Genomic DNA, 26795 nt, shown 5'->3' on the forward strand with positions numbered 1-26795 from the left:
ATTTGTGTCTGCCTTTTCAGTTTCAGCTTTGAGTGCGTTGTTTACACAGAGGGTGAGTGCAGGAATGGACACCACTTAAAGCTGGTCATGAAGACCCCTGCTTGAGCTTCTCAGCCTTGGAAAACACGGTGGCTTTCTTTTATTGGTTTGTCTTTGCCCCTGCTCCTCTCCCTGAATCTTAGACTTCAGCTTCTCTTTTCGTATCACAGATTCATCATGGCCTTGTTCAGGGCCCTGCTTCTCACTGCTGGTCCCGCTGGATTATTCCTCCCAAGAGCGGGTGCCAGTGGTCTGCTTGGCCACAGCCCTGGTTGTCGTGCAGTGTGTGTTGGCTGTGCTGCAGCAAGCTGTGGAATTCATGTGAGAGGCCCACGAGGTGCTGTCAATATACCATGTCTCACACCTGTCTGAGGTGTGCAGCATCATCTGCTTCGAGATGGGGTGGATGCTCTGTCCCTGGGTATGCTCAAAGTCAGGCTGGACGAGGCTCTGAGCAACCTGATTAGTTGGAGATGTCTCTGTTCATTGCAGGGGAGTTGGACTAGATGACCTTTGAAGTTCCCTTCCAACTCAAACAGTTGTATGATTTTAAGGGAGTAACTGCTCCTTTCCATGCATTATCAGGTTGTTTCAGGGCAGTTTTCTGTGCGTGGTCATCTCAGTGCTCTCTGGAGAGAGAAAAAGAAGCTCTTTGAGAGTGACTTTTACATCTCTAGGGCAGATAATGAAGACAACCATAGTTGTTGATGTTTTGGAGGTGCTAATGTCTTTCACAGTAAAGAAGCCAATGGTGCCTGACTCAGAAAAAAGTATCTACCAGATTCCTAAATTAGGCAGGATAAATATCTTTCTTACTTCCTTCTGTGGATTCTCAGTTCTCCTGGTCATCCCCATTGTCCTTGTCTGCCTACGTTCTGCCTTCTTCTCTGAGTGTAGGTAAGTGTGCAGTATCCCAGATGGGCTTCCAAGTATAACAAATACACCTGTGGGATGACAGTTATTTAACAGGCTGCAGTGACATTATGAAGTAGTTTAGGAATAAATAACATAGTGAGCTGGCGAGGGTTTATGACTGGCTTTTGTAAATAACAGGTCTGCTTGATTTTGACTCAGCGAGACGTTGAGACACAGGTCAGCACAGTGCCCACAGAGCTGGAGAGCCAGAATGAGCCCAGCGTGGCTGGGACCTCCGATCCCTGCTTTCTTCTTGCTGCCCAGAGCTTTGGAGCAAGCTGCTCTCCATACTGCTGCAGTTCACAGAATCGAGCCTGATATGAGTACAGAGAATAAATGAAGTGCTTTGTATTGAATTGCTAAGCCACATGCATCAGGCTGCAACCAGGGGTGTGGGGTAGTGTGTAAGAAATGGCTGGCTCAAAGCTGGGGATAAGGTTTTGCTTATAAAGCGAGACCATATGTTTTTGCCAGCATGCTTCCTTCGTGCTACGACTTTTTTTTTCTTCCTGGTGTATTGTCTGCTGTCGTAGTGCAAACGAGAGAATCCTTTGCAGAAAGGGAGGTGGAAGGGCAGAAGCACTTGTTGCAAAGAGCTCCTTGCAATTCGAAGCTTTTCTGTGCTGGCAGCAGCAGATACATCAACAGATGCTGCAGCAGTGCCTCCCATCAGAGAGGCTCCATATGTCCTCCCTGAGCACTCCCAGCACTCCTTACCCGAGAGCCTTCCTCGCTCGCTTCCGCCCTCGCTGCCATCGCTCTGTATCTGAGCATCCCATCAAGTGGCAGACGCGCCGTTCCCTGCCCCACGCCTGCCTGCCAGCTCTCGTCCTCTGCAGTCGCTCCCGCTGCAAGGTGTTTGAGTTCTGATGGGTTTTTGGGCTGGCAGCTGGCTCATTTTGCTCTCCTGGCCGAGGCAGCAGGTGGGTTTGGCAGGAGCCGCAGCCCAGTGCTTGTGGGGCACAGCGGGCCTGAATAACCCGACTCTCGGCGCGTGCTCACAATTCAGAGAGCACAAATAGTGGTGCAGTGGGAGAGCGCTGGCTCAGCTTAAATTGGCAGTCATAAGCAGCGGTCCAGCCGAGTGTCCAAATGTAACTGATGCTTTCACGTGTCTGACCAACTATTACCTATTGGAAAGCACCTTCCTTGCGAGCCACTGTTCTCCTTTAGCTGCAGATTGATTCACAGAGGGAGGGATTGGATTCTGAAGAGATTTTAAAAACATTTTCATTATATATGGCGAGGGAAACAAATTACAGAGAAGACCTCTCTGCACTGAAACAAAGGAGGAGCTTTGCAACCTTTTCCAAATAAACATGCGTTTGAGCGGTGGGCCTGACGGATGGTGTTTAAAGACATCATCATTACTGCAGCAAGCAAGCTGTTGACATTAAAATCATATGATGCAAGAAAGATTAAGTTCTCCCAGGGTTTGCTGTGGGCACTCATCCCCCCATAACCTTGGCTTTACGGAGCCCTGAGCACTCCAAATCCGTGCAGTGGACTCTGTGGCATCCGCCATAGGAAGGCAGCATCCCAGGAAGCACCAGTAAGTGAATTCTGACTCACTAAATGAGAAACCGCAATAGAAAAAGGCTTTTTTCCCTGTGCCCTGAGGAGTGTGACTCAGGTTCAGCAGAGAGCAAGGTTTTTCCTTTGGGATACAAAAGGATGCCTGGGCAGAGACAGGGATGGTGGAGCTTTGGGATGTGTCAGTGGAGTTCTGGGGGTTTCCTGGGGGTGGCTTTGCTGCCAGCAACAGCACTGGGAGTTGATCTGGGAACAGATTCAGATGGCTCTGTCCCTGCTCGGAGTGGAACAGATTCAGTACTGGAGAAGGTTTTGTATTTAGACATCACCATTTTGACAGGCTGAATAGCAGGGTGTTTATTAGTGTAGCTTGGAGTATTATGGAGAGGATTTGTCAGATAAATGGACCAACTAAGTCTTTTATGTGAAACATCCTTGTTGGTTTTTTTTTTTTCTTGGTGGTGTTTTGGTGTTTGTTTTTTTAATTTTTTTTTTTTTAACTGTTTCTTCAGCCTCTGGATAATTCATCAGTTTCAGCATTCCTGGAAGATGTGGTCTGAGTTGTGCTGAGAGCTGGTAAGACTGAAGGGATGCAGTGCCCCACTTCCAACAGTCTGTGGGGTATCGATGCCCCGGACACCGCATGGATCCTACGTTTGCCCAATTTAGAAGAATTTAGCAATTTAGTTTTATTCATCTTTAGTAAGAAGAGACTGAATATCTGAGACTTGTGAGTTCTGTAGCCTTACTCTGCAGTAATGTGAGCTCATAGCAATGGTTGTGAGAAATGGTTTGTATTTGCTGCTTGCACATGCCATAAGGACAAAGTTCTTCTCTCGTGCTTTCCTCTGTAATCCCAGCAAGTGATGTCTCTATGTCCTTGTAGGTACTTTGCACTGCAGGTTCTTTGTTCATACTGAGGTCTCTCAGGTGCAATAATAATACAAAATAATGGTGATAAGAGCAGCTTGACACTGTGAGGACTTGACGTTTGCAGACAGAGGCAGCCAACGGCCATCCAGGCAGCCCTGGAAGGGATGTGACTCCTGCAGATGCCACAAGCACTTGTTAAAGAAATAGGTTGTGAGCACTGTAGGCATGCAGTAATTATAAAAGGGAGTTTTCTCTCTATTTAATTACAGCAGGTACTAGAGCCCCTGCTGTCACTGCATGGAGCTGAGAGTCATGGAGAGATGGGCAGCGAGTAGGACAGGGCTTCACAAAGGCTTCAACAGGCTGCCACTTCCCAGAAGAGCAGAATCACTGGAAATAAGAAATGCACACACAGTGGCCGTGGTGCCTGCACGGAGCGTTTGGTCCAGCTTCACAGAAGCTCATGCTTAAAGGCGAGCATGAGAGCTGGAGCAGGAGTTCCCTCACTGCTGTGCTGCAAAGGAGGGGCAGCGGAAGATGCCTGGGATGGCTTCTGTGGAGAGCTTTGGGGGGCTGGGGGCTGATGCTGCTCAACCCTGCCCCCAGGAGGTGACCTGTGTAGTATTAATTCCCTTTTCAGGTGGCACTGAACTGGGAGAACCTGTGAGTGCTGGACAGTGAACTAATGTAAAAGGCCACAAGCAGAAAAAGTCAAGGGCAGAAAATCGCAAAATGAGATTCAGGCTCTGTGCTTCCTCTTCCCATCAGTAATCCATCTCTTCTTGACCTGTGCCTGCTACACATCTTCTTTTCCTTTTGTATGTAAAAATGTTCTATTTTGAAATAACAAGCAGCCCGAGGAGTGCTATGACTCAGCCTTTAGAAAGCCCAGGCTGCCTCTGTGCTCACCACTGCTAACCAGTGAGTCTGGAGCTGAAGCGTGCTCCAAACCACTCCAGAGTAAGGTTTCCTCTTCTTTTCTTTGGACATAGCACTCGGGCTGGGAAGCAGGCTGACAGCACCGTGCTCACAGCCCCCACCTGCTCAGCAGGCAGAGCACGCAGCTGGGAGGTGCTGGGCATCGGCATTGCATTGCCTGGGCAGAGCTGTCTCCAACTGCTGCCTGGGCTCTGTCCCCTGTCCTCTGTGCCAAAGAGGCAGTGGTTGTTTGTGACCTGAGCTGCAGTGGGGCTGGTCAGTGCCCAGGGGCTGATCCTGGTATTGCTGCTGGCTGCTTCCAGCACTTCAGAGCTTCAGAGGCTGCCAGAATTCCCCAGCATCTCCTCCACGCCTGCCATGGTGCTGCTGGCTCCTGGACCACGGTGGAGTGGAGCTGTTCTGCTTCTGAGGACTTGTCTCCCTGTGCTTTTTAATCATTATTTTTAAAGGAAGGGATGTAGGATTATCAGATAGCTTCTCAGGGATGCTCTGCCAGCCTTGTGCAGCCTTATTATTTTCAATTTTCAAACCGGCAGTGCCGGTTTGCTTTGCTGGGAACGTTCAGGCATCGATTTGTGGATTCTTTTGTTGCCTATATCAGAAAGTCCCATCCCCTCACTCCTCTGCAATGAAAGAAACAAAGAGCAAAGAAAGGTAGATGCTGTGTGGCACTCTCAGACACCAAAGTGATTTCTAAAAGCTGGGGAGCCAGTTACTGACTTGGTGGTTTGTTTTCACGCACACACACACTCTTTTTTCTTTTCTTTTTTTTCCCAGTGGTAAATGAGGGTACTTACTTGGGAAGAGAGCAGGCAGAAGGGAGGAGCGGGGCCAGGGGCTGCTCAGGATGCTGAGCGCCCTGCTCCTGCCTGCAGAAGCCAACCCAGAGCAGCTGCCTGCTGCAGGAATGGAGTGGAGCTGCTGCTGCTGGGCAGGTCCGTGGAGCGCTGCTCTGGTGGAGGTGGGGAAACTCAGAGACAGGTTACAGATTGCTCTGTGAGGTTTATTTGTATACGTGTGCTGCAGAACTTCCCCTGTTATTTGTCATGCCTGCTTATTGTTGTTTGAGTCTGGCTGTGCCTTGTCCCTGCGCAGAGGGGCAAAACCAGAGGCCAGCCATGGCCAGCCCTGTACGGAGCACTGCACTGGAAAGGTGCTGGGCAGGACTGTGCCTTCCTTGCCCAGTGAGGACACACAGTTGGCGTTTCATCCTTGTCTGGGAACGGAGTGATGAGCTTACCTGTGTCTTGTTATGTGACAGATCTCCTGCACAGCAGCCCTCTGCTTTCAGTTACTCTGCATATGCTGTGCCTGATTCTTCCCCTAGCAGCGTATGCGATGGAAGTGTGTTATGTTTTCCATTTGTTTATTTGCTTATAGTCTTGTTTTCAGCCCCTGCAGAACTTGATATAGGTACAGAGCTTCAGAAACGTACACATAACAGAATACTAGATAACTGTGATTTGGTTACAAGGCAATAATTTAAGCCGACAGGTTTAGCTGATAACATAAAACACACAAGAGAAATAAGATCAGTTTATAAATGTCAGCAGAACCCCTGAGAGTGAGTTGCTGTCTTGAAGCTGACTCCAGTGTGGTTCCTCCATCTAATATATTATAAGGAGAAATAAACGGATGTCTGAAAAAATCTGGCTGACCAAGATTAAAAGAGTAGGGCTATAAATTAAATCCTTCCTCGGTGTCACTTTAAGCAACTTTGAAGACAGACAGGACACATCCGTGTCTGACGAATGCTAACGCGTCGCTAAGAGCTCGGGGACCCAGCATGGCACCCAGCTCCTGCCTGGCGCTCGTTGCTACGGGGCCGCAGGGGGCTTCTGTGCACTGGTGGTCCCTGGACAGGTGGAGCAGAGCCAAGCCATGCAGCTGGGCTTTGTGTGAGGTGTGCAGGACGCAGATGGGATGTGGGGGGAGGGTTGGCTGCGTTCCTCCCTGGGTGAGTCCGGCCTTTTCTGCACGTCCAAAGCGGCGTGTTGGCAGCGCGAGCAACCGCTCCCTGGTTGGGTGAATGTGAGCGGAGGTGTTGATGACGTGGAAAGCCTTCATCCCTGCGTGGGGAAGCGGGCGTGGGATGGGACAAGGGGTAGAGCTGGAGGAATCTGAGGTCGCTGGAAGGTGACGAACAGCGCGGTTCTGCGTGCCTGTTTGTGTTGTGTACCCAAACACACCTGTTTGGGTAAGCTTTTCTTTTTCAGAGGCATCAAGGAGAAAATAAGGGCAGAAAATCACTTACATATAAAATTGTTGTTACTCTTTTTAATTGAGCTTTGGTTCCCAAATGCAACTTAATACAAACAATAAGTAAAAATGAATTCCTCTAGGAAAAAAAAGCTATTAAGAATATGATTCTGTATCAACAGAACGTTAAGCTGTGTAATTGCTTACATATGTATAGCTCCGGTGCGTGCTGCTAGTTGTTGAATACTGTCAAATTATAGGAATCAAAGAGAATCAACTGTTTTTGAGGGAAGCGTCTAGCAGCTACGCGCTGCAGTGAGATTAACGTGCAGGGTTTCCAACTTGCATATTTAAATCAGTTTTAATCACATTGTTGAAGTCAGCCCACCCTGAAACATGCTTTGTGAATGACCCTCAGGAATATCCCAAACTGAACAAGGCTGCGGCCCTCACCCTGCCTCCAACGTCTGGAATATTTTACGTGACTGCACAGATCTTTTCACTGAAAGCAGAGTTGTCTTTCTTGCTTTATTTAATAAGGCAATATGTTTGTCCTGCTGTTGCATGAACCTGTGCTGCTGTGCACAGTGGCAAGAAGAAACTCCTGCAGCAATAAATGCCGTTTAAATACATCAGAGCTGAGATTTCTGCTCTGGGCTTTGGACAGTCTTAGTCAAATCTCGTTTAGGACAGTGGAAAGAAGCAGAAGTGGAAAGGTTTGTGTCTTCTCTGATGGCAGCGTCCTTAATTCAGTCGTGCTGAGTTTGTGAGCTCGTGCACGTTGGGGTTCAGATTCTCTTTTATTTACTGCTCGCTCAAAATAGAAACTGGGAGGACTGGTCACATGGGAGTCAGGCAGCCCTACTGGAGGCTGCTCCATTGCTTTGCCTTTTTATGTTTCTTTTAAGTAAAGCCCGTCAGCCTTGTTCCTCTCCCCTGGCAACAGCGTGAACTAATGTGGCCAGATGCACCAGCAACATGAAAGCCAGAATACACTGTACTGCTGTAAGAGGGACATTTATTTCTGGCTGCATTTGACAAATCAGGGACTGCTTGAGCAGGTGCTGTGGTTGCAGCCTGGGCTGCCCGAGTGCTTTTTGACCTGGTGAGGAGAGCTGCTCACCTGCTGCTGGAAAGGACCCGGCTTTTCCCTCGCTGTCTCCTTGGCTAAGTGGTGGCCGTGTCCTTGGAGGAGGCAGGCATCCTGCATATTAACGACACGTGAAGCCATTGAACACATCTTTCTCTTGCCAGCAGTCCCCTGCCTCGATGCCTCTTGAAACACAGAGGAGGAGCAGCCCTTACAAGCTCCTTGGCAGCCATCGCAGCCCGGCTGCACAGGGAACACTCTGCTATCACAGCACATTGCTGACCTCTGGGAAGTGGACAGGTGCTCCTCTCTTGGCAGAGGCTCCCATGTGTAACAGGTCAAGGAGCAGTAGAGTGGTTGGGCTACAAGGCTCTCCTGCGGGCTGTGTGCAGGGCAGGCCAAATGGCCCGGGCTCACATAGTTAACACAGATAATCACATCAGTCCCTCTGTGTATCAAACCAAGGCAACGTCGAAAGGATGTGGGAGAGAGAAATGCACTCAGAAAGAGAAATCAGAAATGCACTCAGAAATCCTCCAAACTGGATTTCCCTGGGTTTTGTGAGTGTGTTTGTACCTGCTGCATGGCTTTAGGCTTTGAAATGTTTTTGTCTGAATTGTGACAAACGTTACAGTCTTAAGTAGGAAGCGCTGCATCCTTTGATCAGTGAAATGTCTCTTTGGTCTTCAATAGGAGGGATCAATCTGTTGATTCCCTAGATTAGAGAATTTTATGTATGAGAACATGCATTTATTGTACAAAATAATTATGCTTGTCTTTACTTTCCTTTGATAGGAGACACTACCTGTCTCCTCCATGCTGAGTTGTTTTATTCTAGACATCATCTTAGGAAACAAAGGAAAGACAAGGAGGAAATCCATGTGGAGAAGCCAGTGAGCAGCTGTGTGTCTGTTTGTGTGCTTCTGGGTATGTGCAGCTGAGATCTCCATGTTCCTTCAGCTGCGATCCTGCTTTCTTAAGCAGGCAAACTTCTTCCATTAAATGGAGAGGAAACAAAATGGAAGGGGAAGCAACCAAACGTTGCTCTCTCTCCATCCCTGTGCAACAGCTGGCCATCATGACGTCCTTGTGCTGAATTGTGACCAAGAAAAGTACTCTGAATTTCCCATCTTTTGTGCATTTAAGAGCAAAGCTTAATGTATTCCGTGTATTTTTGTTGGCAGGTAGCAGTGATCAGTTATTCCTTTTAATACAATATTTCCAAACCAACACAACCTCGCATCGCTTGATATTCAGCCCACCAGGCTGTACTCAGATGTGTGCTTTGATTTCATTTTGGCAGCTGCGTTTTATTCAGCAGTCTATTCCCCTTTCTCCAAACAGTCTCAGAATTCACTCCTGATGTAGGTTTTTTAATGCTTGCTTAGGAACTGGCATGTAAGGTCAGTGTGGCATTTCTGCAGGGTTGAAGCAGCACCTGTTCACAAGGCTGTTGCAGGAGGGTTGAGTGCTCAGCACTGAGCGACTTGCTGTCTCTGCAGTGCAGGATGGGGGTTTCTGTGTGGCTCTTTGGAGCAGGAGCATTTGATTCCAGCCCTTTGTATACAGACCTGCAATAGTGCACGTGGCCTAAAACAACCTCACTCTTGTTTATAGGTCAAGCTGTTCCTGCGGGGTCACACGTTCGGTTAAATCTGCAGACAGGAGAGAGAGAAGCCCGGCTTCCAGACAGTGAAAGTGGGAAAAGTGACACAAGAGAAGAGAGAAGGAGAAAAAGGTACAGTGACACAAAGCTGCTGTCTTCTCGCTGCACAGATCTGGAGGAACTGTGGTTTCATGTCTTTTATTAGCAGCCAGGATCCCTGGTACACTCAATCGCTGTCTCTGCTGGAAACCTAATTGCTGGTTTAAGGGTTCAGCAGTGCAGAAAACTGGCCCCCATCTTCTGTGTTTCCTTTGGAAGGTGGGTAGAAGTGCTGAGTGTGGATATACAGGCATGTCTTTGTGGCTTCCTGTGCCACGATGAGGAGTGGCTGAGGGAGCTGGGATTGTTAGTCTGGACAAGAGGAGGCTCGGGGGAGGTGTGACTGCTCTCCACAGCTGCCAAAAGGAGGCTGTGATGAGCTGTGGTGAGCCTCTTCTCCCCTGTAACAGCAACAGGACTAGAGGGAATGGCCTGATGCTGCACCTGTGGAGGTTCAGGTTGGACGTTAGGAAATACTTCTCCAAAAGAGTGGTCGTGCACTGGCACAGGCTGCCTGGGGAGCTGGTGGGGTCTCTGTCCCTGGAGGTGCTCAAGAAACATTTCAGTGTTGTCCTGAGGGACAAGGTTTCAATGGGAGCTATTGGTGAGAGGTGAGTGGTTGGACTGAATGATCTCAGAGGTCTTTCCTTTGGTCATTCTACTATGCCAAAGCTACATTTGCAGTGTGACATCTCTGCATTACATTTAGTCTTTTGAAATCTTATCTGAAAGCATCGGAGCAGCTGTAGGGACTTCATTTGTGTTGACCTGAGCCCAGTACGTTGACACGAGTTATTGCTGATGGGCTCCTTAGATCACACAGCTTTCCCTGCGCCCAGACTGATGTCCAAAGTTTCTCTCATGCTGGCTTTTCCCTTTTCCTTTAATAAAGTCAGGTTCAGTTACTAAGAGGAACTTTCTTCCCTGAAGCACAGGGGTTTGCCATTGCATTTGCCATTGCAGATGGCACTTCTCTAGTTTGCGGTACAAAGAAGCTCATATGCTTCCTGGTGCCTCAACGACTGACTTTCCTTTTTTCCTGTGCAGGTGTTTATGGCTCAGATAAGTTCCCTGAACCAACGAGGTCCATGTAAAGAATAACGCAGTGTCGTTTTTGTTTCTTTGTTTTTTAACATTTCTGAGGAACTTCTGGTTGGACTCACCCTGCGTGGAACGTTGTGTGTGATGAAGAGCATAACTTCAGCTGTAGATCTCCATGTTCAAGCTTGCATGATCTTCTAGTGACACAATGGTCCTTTTCCATCGTTTTTTAAATTCTGAAACGCTTTCTGTTTTTCTGTATTCCTACATGAAAGCAGAAGCCTTTTTAATTAGCAGTATTTACTGCGTTAGGACCTGAGATTTGAGGTCAGCAGGTTCTAAAGCCTTTTGTGATTGTCAGGGTGAGGTGTCAGCAAACCACACAGAATGCAGCACTGGGACTGATCTTTTGTCGAGTGTGGCGTTTTTCCAGTTTTAAGTGAGATACATGTAATCTGGTGCTCGTAGCTCTTTTCCCCTGCTGTTATTCTGTGCTGATATATTACGGTGAAAATAGTACAGATAAAATTGTTCACTCATATAATGCTTCTTTTTTGTTGTTGTTGTTTCCTCTGCAAGGCTGAACAAGATGGATATTGACACAAATTCTTTCACATCCCAGGAGCTCAAAAAGGCATTGGCTAAAATGAAGGAAAGTGAGAAGGCAGAAAGAATGGTAAGGACAGTTGTTTCTAAAGCAAAGCACGGTCTGCTGATGCAAATGCACTATGTAGCATTTCTTGGAAATATGATGGTTAAAGCAAGCCACCACATTTCTTGCTGTCATTCTTGGCGTGCCACTGCTGATGTGAAATTGTGAGATCTCTTCTGGGAACCCAGAGCAGGTGCAGTCAGTGAGATGACTGACCCCTGAGAGTTTTCTCTTTGGGTACTATTGTGATTAGACCTGAATTAATAATACAGAAACATTACTTGCAAACACTTATGTGAACCCACGTACTCATTTCCTTTCCATTGTTTGCATTGTATTTTTATCCATTGTTTTGATTTATTTGTTCAACAGCCACTTAGTTCACAAAGATGTCTGCAAACCCCCAAAGTGGAATGAATCTCAGTGTGGGGATGTTTGTAAAGGAAGTTACATGCTGTTTGTTGTCCTCATTAGAATGAGGAAGTACAGAAAATACTGCTCAGTCCCTTCTGTTTTGAATTCAGTGATGGTGAGCAACCACTGGATGTAGCATGGTCTGAACGCCTGGATCTAGAAGGGATCTTATGGCTTAAGATTTCAGTCTCACTCAGTGCCTGGGTGTCGAAAACCAGATGGCTGTGCTGAAACACAGGCTGAAGTTTGCCTACAGAAGCTGTAAACTTCCTGTTTGGTTACAGAGAGGAGATGATCTGAAGTCGAACCGAATATGTGTGCTGCTTGGAGCTGGTTCCTAGGACAGGAGCAGCCACTGGCATGGCATGGGTGGATTATATATGATCCATCACATTTACCAAAGCCTTTTTTCTCCTTTTCTGCTTACAAGTATTTCCTTAAGCCCTAGCTCCTCCTGCTGCCTTGAAGTTGAAGGAAAATCGAGGTGGGAATCAAGGCAATAGTCTTTGAGTCCAGAAAATCTTTTCTCCTGTATCTGGCATCAGGGCAGTGTTTTGTTTACAGTAAGATTATTTATGCAGCAGCCAGCATTACTGATAGCAGGACTTCTTGAAATGAGTGTCATTTAAATGCAAAAATTAGTGACACTCTATTATGTGAAAATAAGCCATATTTTAGAAAAACCTGTTAGAATAGCTATTGTCCCAGCAACTGGGCTAAAACCAGCTATATCTAATGGACCTAAAGTACTCCATTTAAAAACTCTCCTGCAGGGAGCAAATTCATCCTTGAAGTAACTGTGTCAAAGTAAATTGAGTTACACCAAGCATGTTCCTGTATATGCTATTGCAAAAGCAATTTCTTTTGTGTGGCTGGAGTTGGGATAGCATTCTCTGTGTCTGTGCAGTTCCTATAGTGATTAGGCTGGCAATCATTAGTGCAGATTGTACATCATTAGATTGCTTTTACCTCCATTTCTGTTTCTTGCTTTCCCCAGCTCTTGGGAAGCCCACCTTCAGTGTGTCCCCTCTGCTTTCTGTGTCCTGTGTGCAGCAGCAGGCTCTGCCCCTCCTGTCACCAATACTGCAGCTCTCTGGGCTCAGATCTCTGGCAGAGCCTTCACCTTCCCTGCCACACACCCTTCCATTGCTCTTGGTTCCTCAAAGCCCTCTGGGTGCTGTTTGTACAAGCAGTGCTGCACAATGTCTGCTGTCCTAGAATGGGCCCCGTGGCACAGTGCTTCAGCTGCCTTCCCTTTGTGCAACACACTGCTCAGCATGGTCAGCTGCGACGTCGGGGAGCCTGCCCAGGGCTGTGGGCAGTCAGGTCTTGAGAACATCCCCATACAGGCAAATGAGGACCAGCAGTGCTTGTTACCTCTGTGTTCAATGTTGTTTTGAAAGGTTCACAAGGTGTAGAAAAGGTGTACAGGTGCAGGCTAAGCTGCTTGGGGAATGTGTGCTGGTGTTTTACAGTTAACAGGCTGCTCTGCTTGTGCTGCACTCGGTTGGATAAGTGCTGCATGGTGCAGTGCTGCTCTGTGAGCCTCTGGGTTCCAGGCTGCCCTGTGCAGTCCACAGACAGAGACCCGTGTGTGGTGGGACCTGCAGTGAGGCAGGGCAGTACATCAGGCTGCAGAAGCAGCTGCCCAGCTCCGCAAGCATTCCCTCTCCCAGGGTGCCCCCCCCCACCGCACTGTGGTAACCGCAGTCAGCTGGGTTCCCCTTGCACACCTGGGTTGGGTTTGCGTGCTAAACTTCATCGTCTGCCTTCTCATTTGGTTTTCTCCTGCTTTGAAGGCCCACGAGGAAGAAGTAAGGAAGAAGTTCCGTCCCATAGAGCAACTGAAGGAAGAGTTTGAAAAGCTCAATGTGAAGATGGAGACGGATTATGAAATCATGGATAAACTGATCAGCAAATTTAACAGCTCTGCTTCCACGCTGGATGAAAAAGTAGCGGCGCTTTATGATCTTGAATATTATGTTCACCAGGTAACAAAAACACATTTGTATCTACCATGTAAAATCCGGGGACTAAGGTATCATAAATGCGGTTTTATTTTTCTTATCAGTATCAGGTAATATAAATTCCTTAATTAGCATAATCCTGGGACAATAACAGATAGTGCAGGGCTACTGCAGGCTTATTTTTTATCCGAGTTTGAATAAATCAGCACTCGTAACAGTAGCAAGCAGTTTCCTAGGGGTTAGTGTTGCTTGATTTGTTGTCTGTTCTCAGGCTTTTTTTCCTGTCCTCTTTTTCTTTCTTTATATATGTGTTAATATTGTGAAAATGGGTTTAACTGCAATTCTGTGGGTGAGCATTAGTGGTGGCTGCTAGAAGAAAGCAATAGTATTTTCTCGCTCCTTCCATGGGAAGTGTCTGTGGCTGCAGGTAGGTGCCCTTACACCAGCTGACAGAGAATGTCTTTGTACCAGGGAAGACAAGAGACACCCAAGGCCTGCGTTTTATCTTGGCATGGGAAAGAAATGGTCTGCAGAGCCTCTCTCAGTGCTGGGCTGGTGGCAAAAATGACTGAAAGCTCAGGCACACGGCCAGTTGCTGAGCATCAGCTGAGCCGTGCTAATTAACTGTGTGTGAGGCTAAATATCTCCTGAAATCTGTCTTCTTCAATTTGCACTCACATTTTCTTTTCCCCCCTCAGATCTCTCTTTGTGTGCTCTATGCTCACACGTTTTCAGCTTTGGTTTGGTTTGCTGCAGGCTGTGAGCATATCACGCTCCTCCTTTGTGGTCGGCCGCTGCGTGTCCAAGCATTGAGGCTGTGCACAGCCTTGTGGGGAGGATGGGGGCAACTGGGAGAACTGGAGCCCAGCAACTGGGAGAACTGGAGCAGACTGGGAGAGCAGTCGCTCTCATTGACTTCAGCATTTCTGAGGGTGAATATGAACTCTTGAGAGGTAGCAGTGCAAGACCTTTCACTGCAATGGCATTTATTTAAAAATAAACACTTTTTTTTTTAATAATAAAGTTAGGTGAAGGAGTGAGCTGCTGAGGATGGAGTCCCATGCTCCATCTAATAGAAGTGCTATTTCCAGGGCTCTTTGTCTTGTGTTTCTACATTGAATCTCTGTCATGCACACGCAGAGGCTTCCTTGCTGTTTGTTCTCTGTGCCTTTGTTTCACTGACGGCATCTGTCTGACTCAGAGAAAAAGTGTGAACAATGGGCGCCCTCAGAGCTTTGTATTTATTTATACTCGGGCTAATTCTTGTGGTTAAAGGTGCCAGAGCATCAGGCCAGCATGCTAAGAAGCAGCCCCCAAACACACTGGGATCCTTTGCTTTTCAACATCGTGTTCTGGATTATTCCAGCAGAAAATCCCGCCTGCTTGGGGTGAATGATGTCAGAGCATCATGAGCAGCAGGAAAATGATCTCTGCTGCCTGGCCAGGGGCTGACCAGAGCATCAAAGGGAACCGCATCCAGCATCAAATGGGTCAGACAGGGGAAATGGCAGGGAAGCTGGCGCGGAGCACAGAGGGCTCCTTTGTGCATCCATCACAACGCCGCTCTGTGCCTGCGCTGCTGGGGCAGATGGCTGGGCAGCACCTTCTCATCAGGCAGGAAGCTGATAAGAAATATGACTTGTCTGTAAGCCAGCATGGCTTTTCCTTCCCTTTCTTCTTCCAGGGACCAGAACGTTATCTCCGCTCGGTACTGACTTGAGCAGCACTGGCTTAATGTAATTACTGAACAGCAGCCAGATCCGCCCGCGCCGCATTCCGGCGGGCTGACCCACGGCCGGGAGCCCTCTGCAGAGCTGTGCTGCTGGAGGCCCGGGGCGGCAGCCTGGGGCACAGGCAGAGAGCGGGGCAACCTGCTGCCGCTGTGCTGACTGCTCATCTCCCAGGGCGCCTGTGGGGCAGCACGCACTGTGCCCTAAGGATCGCGTCCTGCTCACAGCGCGGTCCTGGGCATCCTGGGCCTGACTCACCGTGAGGAGAACTGCAGGCAGGGGCTGAGTTCCTTGTCCCGAGTGCTGGCCCGAGGGCTCCGTACTTGCTGAGGTTTGGGTTGCCAGCTGTGCTTTGCTTCTCATCAGTCAGGATTCAAGTTGGCATGTTTGGGAGCCCATCTTGGAGGAAGGATTGGCTTCCTAGGTTATCTGTGATGCATAAAAACCAAATGCAAATGTGAAGAGGCCAGAGCATAACTCATTTATAAACAGAGTTCACGGTGCTTGCACAACAGTGTGTGGAGCCAAGCCCGGCTCCATGCTTTGCAGGCTCTTTCTCTCAATTATTTACTCTCCTTATCTTTCTCCTTTCCCTCCTCTGACATGCTACACCATTTCTCGTTGCTAATTTCCTCTCCATTGCAGATGGTTGACATACAGCTTTTCCTCGCTCTTATTCTCCAACATTTTTTCTCTCATCTCCCCTCCTCAGTTTCTTTCTCTTCCAATTTGAAGGCGTTCCCTGAGTAACTGCTGTCATATTTGCTTTTCCCCCATCCCTCTCCTCTCCATCCTTGCCTGTGTACTTTAGTCAAGAGCTCTTTTGATCTTTGCCTTTCTTTGTGCTGTTTTCAGTGGGCTGAAGCGAGGCAAAGTGCCTCTCAGCAGCCTCCGCTCCCCAGAGAGGTCAGCGCCTCCGAGCTGTGGGGTTTGGGACTTCTGTTGTGGTTTTTGGTGTTCTTTTTCTCAGTGGTGAGGAAGGAGCTCCACTCCACTCTGGAGATACTCCAGAGAAGAAAAGGATGGTGCTGAAAAAGGAATGCATCTTCAAAATGAGCTTTGCAGCACAATTAGTATGCTGTGGCAGAGCTCTGTGGCTGGCAGGAGAGCTGCCCCGCAGGACTCTGCTCTCAGTGAGGATGCCACAGTGGTTGGATTTATCCCAGCTGCTGCTGGATGCAAACTTTCTGGGCTGTTACAGTGAGTCTGTTCCCTCCTGAGCAGAAGGAAATGTCCAATTCTGGCCTTAAAACAGCTTCCAGGTTCTTACAGTTGGAGCCATCAAAGCCCTTGCCAGTGGGTGAATTTGGTTTGCTGTACAGGTTTCTTTGTAGACAAAGATGGTCCTGCAGAAAAGTAAGAGGTCTGGCAGATCCAGCCTATAGGGTCAGTTAAAAGTAGGATCTGAAGGGATCAAACAGCTGCTGCAAGTCCTGAATGAGCTGCAGCAAACCCACAGAGATGGGCTTTCTGTTGGCAGCTTCGCAGCTGGGCAGCAATTGGCAGCTATTGTGTGAGTGGGGAGAACGGACGAGCTGTAGCTCCCCAGTTTGTGCTTGTAAAGTCTTGTAGGACGTAAAGCTCAATAGTTTCTTCGTTCTCTTGGGTACCTGAAGTGTCTGACGTACGGCCAATTTTGGTGAAGGCACACGGTCAAGATAAAAATAAAGCTGAGCACGAAGGAACTGTCAGCTAAGAGGGAACATGGAAGCGGTGTGCAGTGTTTATTCTGTCCTACTCTGTCAGCTCAGCGCTCTCACTGAAATGAGGAGGTCATTTGGAGCAGTTATTCTAATTTTTATGTTCTTTTTGCGTCCACCAACATGACGCTGTTGTCTTTGTGTCTTTCACAAAAGAAGTTTTTTGCACGAGCAATTCGGCAGATTTGTCAGACGTTTCCTTTTATGCTGCAAAAAGAAGCCTTTAAAACCAAAATGCATCGATTTGACTTTGGACTGAATTTTGTACTGGAAGCACTTGGCTCTGTTTCTCTGACTTCTGTTTGCAAACCACCCAGAGCCCTTTTTTAATTTCCTCCCTAAGAACAGATGTCCGCTGTGATTTTTGTCTGGTTTGCCCCACGTCTCCTTCAAGTCAGAGACCGATGAATTTCCTGGAGGAATTCCCACTAACGTTTAGAGTTTTCCCTAGTGGCACTTAGTCCAATATTGTCGGATTTAGAACAATCATTGTATGGGCTGCCCCAGGGAGAAGCTCCTTGCTGGCGCTCCCAAACAGGGGCTGCCTGCTTGCTGTTCACATCTGCGTGGAAGTTTTGATTGTGGTCATGAAAAGCGCCTGGAACAGCCATGCAGCTGCTGATAGGCTCTTAGACATTTGTAGCTCCTGGTGCTACAATTAGCGCATTAATTAATTAATTGCGTTTGCAAAACAGATGATTCCCTGGGTTCCAGTAATGGCCGCTCCCCGCTCGCTCTCAGCGAGCTGAGAATTTTTTCTTCTGCCACGGCCAGGTTTCCTGCACTCCAAAGCACGTGCTGAGGGAAGTTTGGATAGCTGATCCAAGTGTCAGCAGTGCCTTCTGCATCGGATAATAGCCACCTGTCAGCGCACGCGTGACGTCCATCGCTCACCGGCAGCATTGCATGAACCAGCCGCCACGATTGCCCTGTTTTCCTAGCACTGCTTTTAAAGCTCAGAGCTGATGAGATGGGGAGGGCCGGGGAGATGATGCTCTTTCTGAAGCAAGGAGCTCCTGAAGAACTGCTGAATTGGGTCTCGAGGCCTGCGGCCGTTCCGTGCTGACAGGGATCTGCTCTCTCCCAGGTGGACAACGCGAAGGATTTCCTGTCCATGGGCGGACTGCGGCTGGTGATCGAGGGCCTGAACAGCACAGAGGCTGTCCTGAAGGAGCACGCTGCCTTTGTGCTGGGAGCTGCACTCTCCAGGTGAGCTCTGCCCCCAGACCAGGTGTGCCAGGTGCTTGTCCTCGGCCTTCTGGTTTATTTTCAATAGCCAGAGCTGGCAACTTCTCTCTTCCTGCGGCGCCCAACTTTCCTCTTCCCTGACCCAGCCTTTTCCTTGCAGCCCTTTGCTTCCCCCAGGCTTCTCTTCAGTGCATCCTCACCCTGCTCATTAGACTTAGCCAGAAGTAATTCAGCATGGAAACTGATCATTTTTTTCACTGAACTCCTCATTTTTGCACAATCCAAGGGGAATAGTGCTGCCTCTCCTCCTTTCCCCTTAGCAGCCTTTTGAGAGGGAAGATTTCAAGGACGATGCAGTTATGATTGCCCAGAGAACTCCTTTCTCCCTCCTATTCCTTGCTCCTACGCTGCTTTAGGACAGTGAGATGCTAATTTCAGAAACATAGCAATTCTCATGGTCTCTGAAGGTTTTTAGCCCTGGGGACGCATGCCTCCGACCTACAGGCATAACCTGAAGGGTTTCAATTAGGCACAGCGTTACAGATTGATCTGGAGGATGCTTGTGATTCACTACAGGATGGCTGTTGCCCAAAGGAGCTGCCCAGGCTGCCTGGTGCCTGCTGGGAATCTGTGTCACTCAGGCATGCCACATGGGCAGAAGGGGCTGTGTTGGCGCTCGTTTGGTTCGATGGCTCTCTGGGCTTTGTCCTGTGCATGTACGTGTTGTGCATTCAGCTGAGACTTCAGAAATGCGTTGGATGGACCCAAACTTCAAGGTCAGAAGCTCAGACTGAAGATTGAAAGTCAGGGCTATTGTATCTGCCTATTTTTATGCCTGAAAATATGGTCACTTTCTCCACCGTTAGGAATTATTTATCGCTTACTCTAATATGTAGTCCACAGATCTACATTTCTTTTGCAATCTTATATACATTGCAATTGGTCTACAGCGTGTGTAAAGTAATGTGGCTTCAGTGACAGAGCAGGTGCCCTGATTTACACCAGGAAACGATCCAGCTCGTGGTTCGAAGCAGAGCTTTGACTCACTGATCACAATAAGATTCATTCCTTCACTTCAGAAATGCAGACCTGCTCTTCCTATGCCAGCACGCATTTATATTTTGAAACAACGTTATCATCTTTTCTGTAGGATCTTTAATGGCATGTGGATGTTTAATTATGTTTCATAAAGAGAAAGTCATGCAGGGGCTCTGGAAACATTTAAAGAAAACCTACGAAGTAAAAAGGGACTATTGAATCCTGTCTTCCCTGACTTAGCTAATGTGACACTATCAGGACTCGAGAAATTAATTGTCTGATGATATGAGCATGCAGCAGTGGCTGACTAAACTAATGCTTTGCTTGGTGTTCCTCAATTGGAGATGCTTTTCTTTGGACAGAAACTGTACTTTTCTAACGTGACAATGTGAAAATAAAACTTTGGAAACTTTTAAGCCTTTTTTCTTTAAAGGATATTCTGACAGATGGTAATTTCTAGTGGTTCAGCTGAAGCACTGTCTGAGAGCTCAGTTCCAAAATGTGAGGAAATATTATGCCTGGGTTTTGAGTTTGCTTTTTTCTCCTCACTGTGCTGTGCTTAAGCTTTCTCAGTAGACACCTACATGCCAACTCATCTGCTTTGTGCTAGCTGCTTAATTTGTTTGTTCATACATTTTCTCAGGTTACTCTGTGCTCTGTTTTTGCTGCCAGGGGCATTTCAAGTACTTAATGCCACGCATTTTTGGTTGAGTTTTGTTCTTCGAAGGGGTTGTTATTTATTTCTTTCCCACAGAGTTGTTCCTAATGGGCTCAGTCAGGCTGTAGGAATGTTCTTGAAGCGCCTGGAGGTGCAGCATGCTGGGCTGTGGGGCTGTGAGCTGTGCTCACGTGCTGGTACCAAGTCCTGTGCTGGATGTCTGGGCACTGAAGAGGCAGCAGTCTCCTGCTCACAACCACCTGGCGGCTGCTTGGCCACCTACCAGAGCAGCTAGCTTGGCTCAGGACAGAGGTTTCAAGCTAAGCAAACCTTCCCCCCCAAAATCAGATTGTGATTGTAGCAGCTCCTCAGCCAGCCTGGGATAGCTGGAGCTCCTTCTGTAGCTGAACCTGGAGGAGGGAGCTTTACCTGTGCAATCATGAATAGGCAAAGCTGTGTTATGCCCAAAAAAACCACAGGGCTCTGAGCAGTCTCAGCTCAGTCTGAGTCAGAGCCAGAAGCTGTAAAAGAAAAAACAGTATTCAGGTGTCCTTGAGACATTCTTTGTCTCCGACTGTTCAGGTAGGAAGCCGGTGAGGGATGGAGCAGCCAGGTGCATCACCCTGGTCTTGCTCTGCTGCACAGAGAGCAGCTGTGCTCTCATACAGAGTCCAGTGATTGCCCAAGTTCACAGTCTAAAACCAAAACGCTGCTTTCTGTCCCCACACTTGGAACTTTCTCACTGCTGAGTGACCTGCTGCAGGCTGAGCAGGAGTTGGAGATTTCTCCCCTTGCTTTGGCCATGGTTTCACTGTGGATTGCTGCTGTAGGATGGGTGGCAGTGCTGCCTCAGGCTGTCACCGGAGCTGCCTGCCTGCAGCCCAGCTGAGTTCTGGCTCTGAGCTGAAAACCCAGTTGGAAGAGAATGGTTTTCAGGTATCAGCAACTGGAGCCCTCGGGCCGTGTACCCGTGCAAGATACTGAATCAGCAAAGGAAGGAGGAAGCAGAGGGCACAGCAGGGGCAATTCAAGATTTCTGCTCCTTGCTTGGAAAGCAACCTTAGCACAGAGGAGTCTGGCTCCCAGAGCAAGGACTCACAGAGTCTGCTTGCCTGGGTGTTGCTGGGGCGGATGCTGTCTTTCAGGTATCCATCTGCCTCTGTTTGTGAGCCTCCCTCTTGGAAGAGGGTGATCTGATATGAAAGAAATCACAGTTTCATCTCTTGTTTCTCTTATACGTCCTTCATTTTTGACATTTGGGGTTTAATGGCCGCGTTTGTGACCAAATCAAACATCGTTCCATCTGGCAGAGCTCTCTGAGCGCTGCCCTTATTGCAACTCTGCAACCTCATCGCAGTCTCACTGTTCTTAAACCTTTAACAAAATGTTTTCCATTCAGCAGTTTACAAAAGTAAACTTCATTTCAACAATCCTCAAGTGCTCTGATTGCAAATAAAAGTTAAATGCGCTAACAAAAATAATTGCCAGGCATGTGGGATTGTACATTTAGGTATCCATAATTCACTAACAGAATATGCCAATACACAGCATTATCTGGATTTTCAGTGATTGCATTAGCATAAAAGCACGTTAGCGTTTATCCAGTGGTACTAACATTTAAATATATATAAAGTATGAAATATTAAGAGACGGCATTTTGGAGGCAAGTGAAACTACTGCCTGTAAAACGTTCTTGCTTATTTCTGAAGGTACGCTCCAGTGTCTGCGGGTGACAATCAGCATTTGCACCACTGGGTCCAAACATTGCAAAAATGTCAATGTTTTATGCAAAGAGGAGCTATATTAAGCTAAAAAGATTGCTGATGAGAGAAGTGTCTTCTGATGTCCTCTAAGCTATTTACAGGCAGCATCTTCCTTTGTTTGCAGCGCAGCCAGGCCTCTGCAATTTGTATCTAGATGTTTCACGAGGCTGGAAATGTTAGCCAGGAAGGATTATGTTTGTGATTAAAACCTCAATTTTTAAAAACTTTACCACCAGGAAACGTTTTTCCACACCAATAATTTGAACATTTTAATATTTTGTAATAAAAGGATTTTTGTAATCCGTTTAAAAGGGGAACAATAATTTATGTCGAATGCATTCTTGAAGCTTTATCCCAAATGCTCCCCATATGCTTAGGGGTGAATTAGAGGTGAGGATGGAGAGAAGCTAAGCCATGCAACCTGTGAGGCAAAGAGAAGCGGTTGGTATTTCGTGGGGAGAGGCAGAGAGGGCAAAAAGTGAAGAATGAGCCACATGGGGAGTTCTGCTGAAGCTGCATGGCTACGGGCAGGGTGTCAAAGCAGTTCTCTGAGCCTGTGTTTGCTGTGCGTCCTGGCAGCGTGCTGGGCAGTCCCATCTCAGCTTCTTAGGCTGGGAGACCTTTCAGTAAGCCCAGAGCTGCCAGGATCTGCTGTTCGGCTTGGTGAAGTGTTGGGAGCAAGCTCATCACAGCTGGTAGACTGAGCATTGTCCTGTAACTGCCGGTAAGGTTCCCAGGGATGCCTTATGTCAGCCCATTGCTTCTCTTACCCATTTAGTTTGAGATGATTAATCCCTTAATCCCGTGTGCATCACAAATACCCCAGCAGCCGCTGTTCCCCCTACCTGCCCCAGGGTGTGTTTCAGGCTTGCTCAGGTGCACATATATTGCTCAGCTGTTTTCAGTCTGGCTTCTGCTTTTCATCTTCTTTTCTTTGGGGGCAGGGCTGGGGGAATGCTGCCTCCCGTCCCTGCTGTGTGTGCATTCGGAGGTGCCTGTTCTGCAGTGTATGGCTGCTGTGTTGTGTCAGAGGAGTGCTGGCTCCTTCCAGGGTGGCTTTGTCAGAGGAAGATGTTCCCACCAGATTTAGTGGTTTTAAGTTCAGGTTGACCTCGCCATGGAACTGGTTGATGCTCACTGCTGTTTGATATTTAGGTCCAGCGTTAAGCAATAAGACTCAGGAAAAGTGAAATTAACGACCTTGCTTCAGCTCTGTCTCATCAGGACATAAGAATCTCCAGGCGGCAAAATGCACGCAGTTAGCTTAACAAGCACTGTCCCTACCCATTTATTTCAAATCCATCTTCATGTTTGTCCCTTCCTCCCCCGGCTTCTCTTTTTACACCCTACAATCTTTTCCTCTCTCTTTATTCATTTTCACTGTTTGCTTCAGCGGCCTTGTTTGACAACTTTGTGTGCTTGCCACCTCTCAGATGCAGTCATTCTCGCTCGACTCCCTGCCCAATGGTAATTTCTTGCTTTGTAGATTCTCTTCTATTTTTATTTGAACTCCTGACTCGTGTAGAGTTAGCAGCCTCACTGCACTTAATTTCAAATTAATTTGATTGGGTCACATCAATTTTTTCAGCAGCGATAATGAACTCAACCTATTTAGCCTTTCCCCATTATAAATAACCTTAACAAAAACTGCAGCGTGGTATAAAACTGTGTTTCATCATCATGGTTAATTATGTGGAAGAATCAATCCCTAAACATTTTTCAGCGTCTAAAATGTAACAAGAAATGTAATTAACAATTAAATAGTAAACTGCCATCCTTGTCCTCTCAGGAGAACAGGGAGAGCAGACCCCAGGAGAAAAATCTAGAATCAAAGGTTTGCCTCTGTTTTCATTTTCCTGAATGCTTTGATAGGTTAAGTGCTGGTTAAATGCTGCCTAAATGCTGGTTTCTGGAAGCTGGCCGGGTGCAGCAGCAGGGGCTCAGCTGGACATCTGGGACGTCTCAGGCTACCCCAGAGGGATTGTTTTCAAGGCTGAGGACGTTTTCACTTCTGTTATATGTGGGAAGTTTTCAGGTATTTACCAAATCCAAGGGTTTGGGTTGGATTGCAGTACTGGAAGGAGAGGAGGAAGGAGGCTCAGAAGTGTAAGTTCAGTTGCTGATGGCTGAAATCAAAGTGATTAGCCTTAGCTCATGCTCCAGCAGTGAGAAAACCTGCAGCTCACCTCCTAGCATCACTCAGCTTTGCCCTTTCTAGACTTGGGCAGGACTGGAGTTTCCTCAGTCCCAGGTGCTTTTGCTCACTGCACCGGGGCTCAGCCTGGGCGATGCACGGGATGCCATCCCCACATCCCTGGCCAGGAGGTGAGGCTCCAGAGCCATGCATAGCCTGGGAAAGGCCTGCCCTGAAGGCACAGCTCACAGGGCTCAGTGTTGGACAGCCCTCAGCAGGGAGGTAGTGACACAACCTGCAGAAAGAACTCGTCACAGCCAGCTCCTGCCTTACGTAAAACATGTTGCTTCTGTCTTCTCTCATTTAGTAAATGTGTGAGGCATGCTCTCTGCTTAAGTAGTTGAGTTATTGTGGTTTTCATTTAAAATATGCATTCAGACTGGTTACCTAACCACTTTCTGCACAAGCCAGTGTTTCATCACTGGACACAACATGTATTCCTTTGTCACTGCAGCCACTGTTTATTCATCATCCATGCTCTCTGTTTATCCTTTCTGCTACAGCCTCCGTGCTCAGTTAATGGCTTCACAGGCTTCAAAGATTTTCCTACATAACACCTACATTATTACATTATTTTCCTGACCTGCAGTGACTTTTCCAACATTGCATGTTCCCTGCACTGCCTCCAAGTAATAGGTGCAAAAAGCTCCACAAAGAAGAGGCATGTGTGTCTACTCTTTAATCACATTGTGCAAGAGGCTGTAGCAGCCCCTCGTTAATGTGTTTTTAGAAGAGAGGTTGAGAAAGTGCTTTGAATAGAACAAAGAAACAAAAAAATAGAAGGAAGACGAACAATGAGAGCAGGAAATGCAGGATCTAGCCTCAATTATGTACCTGCACTGAGTAGGGTTTGGGGTGGACAAAACTGACCCAGCGATTACGTCAATTGTTTGAGCATGTATAGGAAGATCTGGATCCCATCCCCTTCCTTGCAGGTCCTGCTACGTGCACCTCCTACCCTTTTCCTGATTGCAGCTTTTGTTGGATTTAATTGCTGGCAGGAGGCTCTACGCCACCAGCATGCAGAGGCAGGTCTGCCCAGGTTTGGTTTGCAGTGTGAGTGGTGAAGGCAGAATCAGACTCTCATAGGGGACTCGGGGACCTGCTTGCAGTTCTTGCGGGGATCCAGCCAGCAGCTGCAGGCTTTCACAGCGTTGGGGCTGGCCCTGGCCTGTGCTGGCTGAGAAGCCACCAAGGCTCAGTATGTGACCTCGTTCCTAGGCTGGCATCTTCCAGCCTGCCTGTTTTCCAGTTACTGTGTTTTGATAAAGTTCTCCTCTTCTGTCTGCTCCTGTGCCTTCCGATTCATTGAAACAGTTGGTTATTCATCCACGAAGACAGTTCCTCGGGTCTTCCACCAGATTGCTTCCAACCTCAGCCCCTCCAAGGCTCTCCACGTGTTTGCATAGGGTAATGTTCTGCCAAGAGAAAAAACAACAGCTTACTGGAAATTATCTTTTTCTGAAGAAACTCATCATCACTGTTGACTGCTTGCTTCTTCCCTCAGGTGCTGACATTCTGCATCTTCTCGTGAGCTGGGTTTTGATCTGTATTTTAGATGATCCTATTTCTGCTTAAAAGAAAATGTCCATTGGAGGCCCTGGAGCTGCCTCATGTGGTTTGGAGGGGCTGACGGGCTGGATTGCCTGGGAAGCTGGGCAGAGCTCTCAGCCTCTCGGTCTCGTGGGGGACAGCTTGAAGCCATCACCAACATTTGAGGGACGTTATCACTGCCGCTGCCCACCGAGTCCTAGCCCCTTGACACCCCTGTGCGAGGTCTGAATGGATTTGAAAACTAATTTGCTTCTCTGTACGTCACTTGTCCTTTCTGCTGCATTTAATGAGTTTCTGAGGTAGTGCAGCCACTTCCAGAAGGCAGCCATCAGAGCACTGTGTCCCCGCTTCCGTCACAGGTGCCTGGCTGTCCCTGCAGCACACCACACTCCTCGCAGTTCTAACTGGCGTTGTCTCTTGATTCTCTCATGGAATGCATCAGATAATGTCTTGCAACCACCCTTTCCAGACTGTCTCTCCTTCTAGAATTTTCAGAATGCCCTGAAAATAAGCGATGGGCAAGAGAAGGAACTCTTCCAGGGTTTGGATGGTGTTAGCAGGAGCCCATGGGACACGTGGGTCATGGTGGAGGTCCCATCCATCACAACACTTCTCCCCACGTTCACAACTCAGTTCTTCCTGCCCAGATGTTTGATTCTGTTTATTGCCCTGTGCATTCAGCATCCATGCATATGTCTTGCCTGTCACAGACTCAGGATCGCCTCTTTCCTTGGGAGAGAAATGAGTGAACGTGGTGCTGGTGGGCACCGCCGTGGCTGTTGGGAGACCATTCATCCTTGACTCCATCTGCTGAGATCAATAATGAGGGCTGCAGCTTTGTGTAAACCACTAGATCAACATAGGAATTGCCTTATTAACGTGGATGTGCAGTCTGTCTGGTCAGAACACACCTGTGGCTGGATTCAGTGGAGGTAGGAACAAAAAGCTCAAGGTGGTGACAGCACGGTGAAATGCAGATGATGTTCCCCTGCCTTAAGCAGCTAAAAACTGCCATATGTGATGAGATGCAAGGGTTCTTGTTGTTTTATCTATTTTTGTCAATGTGACAGAATTTAAAAGGGTTTCTGGATTCTGGTGCATGCCTGGTGCAGCAGGGGGCCGACTGCAATCCGCCGGTCGGCTGCTGCACACGTGAGCCCTCTGATCTCCCTCTGCAAGCTCCTTGCCTCCCATTGGAAGCAGGCTGCCTTGCCTTCCCATCCCTCCTCTTGTCAGGAGAGCCCGTAAACAGGGTATTGGTGTGTTTGCATGTTTCTCACTAAGCAGGAATTCACCTGTGATGTTTTCCGAATTAATACCTTGCCTCTCTTCTTATTTAACAAGAGCATTTTCCAAGCTGAGAATGGTAACTACTCTGAAATTTTCTTTCTGAAAGATGCTTTTTCTTCTCAGGCACTTCATATTGAAATCTGTCTTAATTTCAGTTCAGCTAGTGTGTGAAAACACACAGCGCAGCATTATCAGTCCCTGAAGGAATAAAGACAGATGGAGCCCAAAATGGGCTTGGCATTGTGATTAAGTGAATCCTTCAAGAGTTGCGGGGAACCAGAGCGTGGTCCTGCCCAGTCAAGGGTCCTGAGAC

At 47.8% G+C, this 26795-nt stretch overlaps 1 protein-coding gene across 4 annotated transcripts in view; it reads left to right on the forward strand.

Annotated features, from left to right (window-relative positions):
• The window catches only part of SIL1 (SIL1 nucleotide exchange factor), an 89899-nt gene that overhangs the window by 40355 nt on the left and 22749 nt on the right, over window positions 1-26795 (forward strand). For all 4 annotated transcript variants that reach the window (XM_042826361.1, XM_042826363.1, XM_042826364.1 and 1 more), the window contains 4 exons: window positions 9206-9326; window positions 10914-11010; window positions 13200-13391; window positions 17885-18006. In XM_042826361.1, the coding sequence (XP_042682295.1) occupies window positions 9206-9326; window positions 10914-11010; window positions 13200-13391; window positions 17885-18006 (532 nt within the window). The remainder of the gene's footprint in view (window positions 1-9205; window positions 9327-10913; window positions 11011-13199; window positions 13392-17884; window positions 18007-26795) is intronic.

Source organism: Centrocercus urophasianus, unplaced genomic scaffold, assembly GCF_019232065.1.
Source record: "Centrocercus urophasianus isolate 14NV4802_14NV808 unplaced genomic scaffold, USGS_Curo_1.0 seq_26, whole genome shotgun sequence".
NCBI lineage: Eukaryota > Metazoa > Chordata > Aves > Galliformes > Phasianidae > Centrocercus > Centrocercus urophasianus.